Source organism: Scomber japonicus, chromosome 7, assembly GCF_027409825.1.
Source record: "Scomber japonicus isolate fScoJap1 chromosome 7, fScoJap1.pri, whole genome shotgun sequence".
NCBI classification, from domain to species: Eukaryota; Metazoa; Chordata; class Actinopteri; order Scombriformes; family Scombridae; genus Scomber; species Scomber japonicus.
This window is the reverse complement of record NC_070584.1, coordinates 11117315-11125609: the sequence shown is the minus strand read 5'-3', so window position 1 is coordinate 11125609 and position 8295 is coordinate 11117315. Positions and strand designations below refer to the sequence as shown.

At 44.2% G+C, this 8295-nt stretch overlaps 1 protein-coding gene across 1 annotated transcript; it reads right to left on the bottom strand.

Annotated features, from left to right (window-relative positions):
• Window positions 1-620: 620 nt before the first annotated feature.
• On the bottom strand, window positions 621-8117 carry myoc (myocilin). The gene is made up of 5 exons (XM_053322298.1): window positions 7448-8117; window positions 4162-4227; window positions 3894-3986; window positions 1877-2088; window positions 621-1785 (listed from the first exon to the last, which is right to left on the bottom strand). Exons 1-5 carry the CDS (start codon window positions 7932-7934, stop codon window positions 1204-1206), a joined length of 1440 nt encoding a protein of 479 aa, XP_053178273.1. The 5' UTR covers window positions 7935-8117; the 3' UTR covers window positions 621-1203.
• Between the last annotated feature and the right edge of the window lie 178 nt (window positions 8118-8295).

The following is an 8295-nucleotide window of genomic DNA, read 5'->3' as shown; positions in this document are numbered from 1 at the left end:
AGACTTTATTAACAGGAGGCAATTATATGCAACTTACTCAAATGTGTATATATTATATGTTTTGATAATTAATTATTGAACAGTCAGAGAGAACATTATATCCAAAAGTTTTGAACTGACTTACACTAACTTACAGTCCTGTGAAAACCAGGTCTGGTGAGTCCAAGATACTTTATGCACACTTTGTATATAAATGTAGATTTGGTTGCCTAGGTCTACACACAGTTCTGGGACTTCATGGTTTGGTTTTTATCCTGACATGAAGTATGAATTGTAGGTCCATATATACTAAATTATGCCCAATCAGTCCAGTATGCCACTGGTGGACTCCAATCAAGATCTCAAGGAAAGAAAACCGGATGCACTGAACTACAAAATCCAGTAAGTGAAGGGGTCTGAATCCCCAAAAAGTCAAAAAGTTCTTAAAAAAACACCTACTTGAAAAGGTAAAATTTAAAGGTAATTGATTTCCACTGGGCAGCAACAAGTGAATTATGACTTGTTAACCAATAATAAAGCCATTAGTTAAAGCTTGTTTTAAAAAGGGTGACTAATCAGAAAATGTTACTGGTATGTGTCTGAGGTGTATAAGACCACATAAACAACAGGACTGCTGTAATTTAAGAAGTTTATTTCATGATGAATTTCAACATTAGCAATGTTGACTACAGTGTACAAGTACATGCAATATTTCAATACATGCTGAGTGAGAGAGCAGTTTATTTGATGAAAGATGTTGACTGGTGAAACAGTGTAAGGGGCATAATACCACAGACAGAGTTTGAGTTGTGGATAAGATGGAGTCATTTTCCCACTTAGCAAGTGAAATTGAGCAACAGCAATTGCTTCATCTTTGAGACATCAAATATATAGATATATACAGTATATATATATATATAGCTTAACAAGAAAACAAATTCATACATCTGACTGAAATGCGGTACAAAAATAATTTCTCTAAAAACGTGTGTGGACTGTGCCATAGCAAAAGGCCTCCCAATGAGGGGGCAAAAAAGGGGGGACACTGTTCCTCAAACTTCTTCATCTCACTCTGGAGTTTGGTACTTTGGCACTTCTACATGGATTCTGGTGGTGTCTTGTTTCTAGTTGCTGCTATCACACACATTGTGGCCTAAAGCTCGGAGTCTCTGAAGCGGGAACAGGTGAGCAAATGTCACTTTTCAACAGTCACTCATGGCGGCCTCAATTGGCCTGCGGGCGACCCAGCCGGACATCATAGGACACTATGTGGAAGTTGTCCCAGCCGAACAGCTTCCTCTGAGTCGGGTTGTAGTCGACCATGCTGTTGTAGCGGTGCTTGTTCCTGAAGGGGATGGCTATGGCTTTTCCCTGGCTGCTTTCAGTGTCGTACATGTAATTGAGGGTGGTGTTGGGGGACGTGTAGCTGGCCACGGTGTACAGCCTGCCGCAGATGATGAAGGAGTTGGCCACAGAGTTCTTCCGGATGTTTGTCTCCCAGCTTTTCTTCACCTCCAGATTGTGTGGGTTCAGCTGCGAGATCACGATGGCTCCTTTGGCCTTGTTGGTGGAGTAGATGGCCCACAGACCCTGCTCATCTACGGCCAGGTCGATATCCGTGTAGCCTCCCCAGGAGTAGGGGGCCTGGCCGTGGAAGTTGGCATGGGGGAGGTCACGACGGGCTGCAACGGTCTCAGAGGAGAGGTCGAAGCGGATGAGTGTGCGGCTGAGACGTCGCTGATAGTACAGAGAGCCTCTGTACAGAGTGGCACCAGTACTCTCCACCGACTCTGGCAACAGCAGCACCTGTATGGGGAAAACATTAAACAAGAACATGGGTTAACCTCACAAAGAAGGCTTTGTTTGCTTTTACTAACATCGACCATCTGACTCCTACCTTGGATGGAAAGCCTTTAGAGAGCTGATCCATGTCCTCATACCCAAACAGCTGCCTGACGTTAGAGCCAACAGTGTCAATGCGCCAGATCATGTTGGCTCCATATGGAGGCACAGCTTCAGGGTCCTGCATCCAAACACCATATTTACCCGCTATGCTGTCGGCCTTCTTGTGAGTGACCGGCTCACCCACTGAAACCAGCACCCCACAACCTGAGAGCAGGATGAAAAGGAAATGAGGGAAAGAGATCTGTGAGACATTTGGTCACTATCAAGAACTTTTTGTCAAGATAGCACATGCTGACTGTTGTTGGCACTTTGCCCTGTTTTACAGAGACCGGTCTTATACCTAAGTCTATTTCCTTTTCAAATACTCTATTTTAATGCAGCCTTGGCCCCTGAGGTTGATGTTAGGACTTGGGTTATGGCTGGTTGGGGTTGGGGCTCAGGTTGGGCTGAGGTTAAGGTAAAGTGTTGGTTATAAACACAACACAGACTTTCCATAATCCTGGTCAAATCAGTGTTGTAATGTTTCTGTAATTCCATCTGGTGTGTTTCCAGCTTCAGGATACTCATCACACAGTCAGATCTAGGTAATCCAAAATCATCATCTGTCATCATGGAGGAGGACAGCAGGTCTAGGGATGCTGCCTGACATCTCTGTTAAGTATTTCTGAGTCACCAACCATGAGAGCAGCAGCTGTGCTACAACTCATCCTAAGCAGGATCTCTCTTCTTCTGCTTCTCTTACTGGAAAAACGATAAGACAGCCTGTATATTTACCACTTCCTAAAATAAACCCTCATTCTCAGGTCCAGGATGTAGCACCAGATTTAGGGTTAGATGGGAATATGCCTTATAAATACACCCATTGCTGTGTTGCTTCACTTTGGCGCAGCCTCACCGGATTGAATGACTTCACGTGTTGAGCGCATGTTGCATTTTCATGATCTCTTAAAACAATAAAACTTGATGTGGTTGTGGGAAATCCAACAGTGTGTATGTGTGTGTGTGCGTGTGTGTGTGTGTGACATCCTTGTTAGAAGTGCTTTCCCTTTACATTTACGAGACTAACATGAAACTCGGGCCCTCATACTTTCACACTGGCACGACTCTGGTATTCTCGCCCCAAATGCTGCAGTATTAATAGCAGTATTTGCTTTGAGGCTGTCAGCAGGGGGGGCGAGTGTCATGTTTGCCAGGTCAGTGGAAGAAGGGAGAGGAGGGAGAAGGGTGTATACTGCAGTGTGAGCTCCTCTTGTGTGCTTTACATCTTTAACAACCATTTTAAAATTTTTGTTATACTGTTTCTTTTCCTTGCTGGCAACAGACAAACTTTTGTTTTCTTTCATTAAATGTTCATATGCACAAATATGATCTTAGCTTTTGTGTATGTGCAAAATAAAAACTTTTTTTTCTTATTTTTGGCAATAAACAAATAAAACAACGGAAATTTGGAAATTACCAAATAAAAAGAAAAAATAAATAAAATAGTAGAGCTATAGGTTTTTTTCCTTCATTTTCATTTTGAAATATATTTCCAAAAGACTTTTTGTTGAAGCAATGGCCTTTAAACTACAGACTGTCTATGACTGTCTTTCTATTTTTCTGTACTTTGTTTTTATTATTGGGGGGGGGGGGGGGGGGGGGGTTAATGTTTCTCAAATTACATGTTTTTCTGTTTTATGTAAAGCACATTGAGTTGCCATTGTGTATGAAATGCACTCTATAAATAAAACTGCCTTGCCTTGCCTTGCCTATCAGAAGTTGAATGCAGACTTGATGTGTGCTGTTATAGATTAAAGAAGTCTGCTACTAGATGTTTTTTATTGTACAGAAATGAATGTAGGGCAGTGGAGGCTTTAAATGGTATAAAAAAACTTCATTCAAATGTCTAAATCACAGCAGCATGGTTTGGTATTTGTGATAAGAGTATGTGATTTGTGGTGAAGGAGCTAAAAAAGCACTGGTAAGGTATTTGAATTGAAGCAGAGTTTATTTAAAGCTGGAGACGAGACCTGTGTATTCTTCAGTGTTGTCAGGAGCAGGAACCTCCGTCACCTCAGCCTTCATCTCCTGAAAGCCTGGAGATCCGTACTGCCATGCTGAGTCTGATAGAGAGAGAGAGACAGAGAGAGAGAGAGAGAGAGAGAGAGAGAGAGACAGAGAGAGAGAGAGAGAGAGAGAGAGAGAGAGAGAGAGAGAGAGAGAGAGAGAGAGAAATTGATCAAATTGAATAAAATAACATGAAAGTGGAGATGATCCATGATCCTGCAGATAACTTACCTATCAAACTGCTGCTGTCTCCCTGTCTGTTGGGCCTGTTCATCAGGTGAGACAACGCACTGGAACCTGAACACACACACACACACACACACACACACACACACACACACACACACACACACACACATACACAGTTAAGCGATTTCTGCAGCACACTCTGCATGTAAGCGCACAATGGTTTGTGTTTGTGTCCCCAAACATGGCTACAGCTCTAATGAGAGCAGGGAATGTGGCAGCAGGAAACAAACACCCCTGAACGGATTCCCAGCTGCTCTGGAGTCAGACAGTCGGTAGATTGGCCGACCATAACACACACACGACACACTTGACACCTCATCCCAACCCAGTCCTGTCAACTTCACGTCTGCAAAACTTCAAACCGACCGTTTGGCTCCGCTTCCCCTGTATCACTGTCAGATATCAACCTCCTCTTCTCTTCTCTTTTCTTCATTGCTCCTCTTGTTTCTCCCCTATTTATCTCCCAGCACTGTCTTTATTTTCACATTTGGCTCTTTCTACCTTCCCTCAAACCATTAATCTAAAAGGTCAGCAATGTCAAACACAGTCTATAAACAGTGTACTCCCCCAAGGCTTGATGCTGATGTTTACAAAAGAAAAATGAACTTCTTCAATTGTTTTCATGAAAATTAATACATGGCATATGTTTGTGTGTCCATCAGTGACTACTTTTGTGTGAGCACATGCCTGCGGTGCCTTTGCACGTGCAGTGCCCGGTAATTTCAGGCGCATAATGAGTCCTAATGATGCAGAAAACATTTAAACGTTAGCATCTGGAAGGTAACTCTGTGTTGATAGAGAGGAGCATGAGGTTGGGTTAGGGGTCACATTGATGAAAACCAGTCACTACAAGCATGTTTTAAGCATGAAATGTTTGTAAAAGCTGAAGCTAGAGATTGAGCTTGTTTGTAAGTCTGTAAAACAAAAGGGTCTGTAGTGTTTGGAGGTTAGTTATGGGGGGGGGGGGGGGGGGGTTTAATGATTCACTGTCAGTTATGAGGCGGTTCCCACAGGACACAGCCATTCATCATCATTACTGCAGGTAAACAGCCACATTCTCCTACTGTCTATTCCTCAGTGTGTGTGCCATATGTGCCCTCGCTTCCTGCCTCTTTGTTTGGGATGGAACTAAGTAGAATAACATAAACCTCAGGGTCCAAATTTCCCAGAGGAGAGACAGTTTAATTATTGCCCGATAGCAGGGTTCAGCAGACATGTTAGATCTCATTTAGATCTGGTCCTTTACAGGGTTGACCTCTGCACCATTGTAAGGGTGTTGTCATGCAACATTTTGCACCTGGAATACAAATTTATTTCCCCTCTGTATTCATAATCCAGGCCTCAGTGTGTAACTTATTTATACTCACATGCAGATGTAGCAAACATTTACATTTGACTCAAAATTGGCCACAAACTAGCTATCCGAGTGATTGAGACATCTCAGGAGTTCATTGAGCATTATTTATGACTGCATTCCCTACTGGCTGCACATTTAGGAAATGGGCTGGAAACTGGAAATGTTGGAAACTGATTTTTCTCTCTAACTGACATTAATCTAAAAATGAATTTTGTTGAGTTAATAATAATAAATGTGGGCCATTAAGCTGCATCCAGTTGAAGCGCATTTCCATTTTCACCGATTTTAAAAGATTTTGTCTTTCATGTTTTGAATGTTGTTTGTCTACTTTTAGATTTGTCTTAGTTCTCCGTCCAGCACAGACCAGGTCTCCCTTTAAAAAGAATGTCGCCATTTTTAGCGCAGAGGCTCGCTGGCTTGTGTTGTCACTAGTGGTATGAATTCTATGTGAAGATCTATTTTTAAAGTCATTAAATATAAGTTAATGAAGAATATCAGTCTGTGTGTTTTGAAAGTCAAGTCTTACTAAAGGTCATAACCAAAGCTTGGGTTTTAAAACATAAATAAAAATGTTCCTGTCAAAGTTGCATCCTTACATCTTAAATACTGTATGAAATTGCCCAAATGGTTTGACACTCATCTCCTCTCTCCTCTGGTTCTGCATGTGTTCCTCTCACTGTGATCTATTCTACATCTGCCTCTCACCCCGAGGGGCCCTCTCTGTGTATTTCAGTCTGCAGGTGCGAACATGAGGAGCTAAGCAGATAACCTGGAGGATGCAGGAGACTATCCTGAATATTTAAGCTATCCTGATGCAGAGGGAAGCAGGAAGGATTTACTGCTGCTGGGAATCTCAGCTTCATGAGCAGCAATTGATTCTGAGAGCCAGGTGGGCAAACAGAGAGATGGTTTCACTGCAAAAAGAAAGGGGGGGATGGTGACCAATATGATGAAGGTGGGTGAACAGAATAGGCGAGCTCGGAGGCTAATTAGATGGATGTTTGGCCACTGCAAACACACAGAATACCAGAGCTTAACTTTATAGGCTCCAAGATAAGTGCCGAGCTCTGTGGAGCCTCCTGCACTTTAGAAGTAGAGAGTTCTGGCCTCAAGCCCTCTGTGACCCCACCCCGTCATCCCCACCAGCCCTGACCCACCAGACTCTCTGTGTCCGGCGTCATCAAAAGCCCTGTGATAAGACCCGGGCACGGAACCTCCACTTCCAGAGTGCGCATCATATTTCAGCCCCCCCCCCCTCCTCCTCAGCCGGGCTATTCGCACCCTCCTTGCCATGCAGAGGGAAACACCAGTCATAAAGAAAGCAGGACCTGCTCATAAATACTCATCCGACCCTCCCTGGACCACCGTCACCCTTAAATGCAGGCAGGAAGTGGGCAGCAGAAACCTGAGCCATTATAAGACTACGAAAACTCATATTAATCCCCCGTTTTCTCGTTAATGGATTTTGTGGACACACGAGAATCCCACTCCTCCTCCCTCACACTTACACACACACACACACACACACACACACACACACACACACATAAGGCATTGCACTGGAATTTTGCATGGCTTCACACGTGCATGTTCTTCCATACATAGATGACATTCATGTGTCATCGCTTCTCTGCTCCAATTAACCCATTATCTGTCATTCAGAGTCACCAAATACATCTTGTATTTTAACACAAACACAACATGTCTGCAGCCAATGAGGTCATTAAGTTGGGAATCCTAATTGCAGGATGGACAGGGAATGTTTTTATAGAAAATAAAAACATATTACACCTTTATCTAAAAGTGGAACATTTATAACAAGTGAATATTCAGTGATGTAAATGTTGTCAAGCTTTGCATATTTTTGTAATAGCTCTGAATGTGTGTGGTGGTCTTGAGTGTGTCCCTTACCACCAGCAGGTCTCATCATGCCACTGTCCTGCAGAGAGGGGTTGGGTGGCACCATGGGGGTTTGTGGAGGACAGGGTCTGTTCCTCAGCTTCTCCGTCTCCCTCTTCATATCCTCCACCCTACGCTGAAGCCCCTCCAACTCTCTCTGTAGGCGCTCTTTCTCCCCCTGTAGAAGGTTCTTCTCCCCCACGGCCCGGTTCAGCGCCTCTTGTAGTGCAGACTGAGCTTTGGAATCACCACCCTGGGGAGCCCCAGTGTCCCCTCCAGTGAGCCGGGACACCATCACCTCCAGCAGGTTGAGCCTGACCTTCAGGCCCTCCACCTCTGGGCCCCCGGTCTGTGGGCAGCTTGTTTCGGTGGGGCTGGGTACAGAGAAGGTGTACTGGCATCTCCCACTTCTGTCATTCCCCCTCCACAAAGCAGCTCGGTCTTGTGCATCACCTTGCAGCAGAAGACCACACAGGCACAACGAGAGGAAGAGGAACATACTGGTGATTCTTAAATCTCTTTCTGAAGGATTACTTTATTTCTCAGCTGTCAGGTGGATTTCTCCTTTAAATCACAAATTTCTGTTGCAATCTCCTCTCAGGTATCTCTTCTTTTCCTATTGATATCAGTGTCAGCTTCTCCCCTCCCTTCTCTTGTTCTCCTCTTGTTCTTCTCTCCTCTGTGGACAGGTCTGTTGCACTGAGCTCTCCCCTACAGCTCACAGATATTTATACAATCTGGTAGGGACGGAAGGAGGGAAAGAGGGGAAGAGAGGGGAAGAGAGGAGAGGTGAAAGGGAGGGGAAAAAGGGCGAGGACTGTGGGGGGGGGGGGGGGGGGTGGCAGAGGCAAAGAGGGAGG

What these genes read in the sequence shown, in the direction of transcription:
- myoc (XM_053322298.1), bottom strand. Translation starts at nt 7,934, where the DNA reads ATGTTCCTCTTCCTCTCGTTGTGCCTGTGTGGTCTTCTGCTGCAAGGT. An exon ending in CATGATGAGACCTGCTGGTG is followed by an intron (nt 4,228 to 7,447) that starts GTAAGGGACACA and finishes GTGTGTGTTCAG; the next exon opens with GTTCCAGTGCGTTGTCTCAC. An exon ending in AGACAGCAGCAGTTTGATAG is followed by an intron (nt 3,987 to 4,161) that starts GTAAGTTATCTG and finishes TCTCTCTATCAG; the next exon opens with ACTCAGCATGGCAGTACGGA.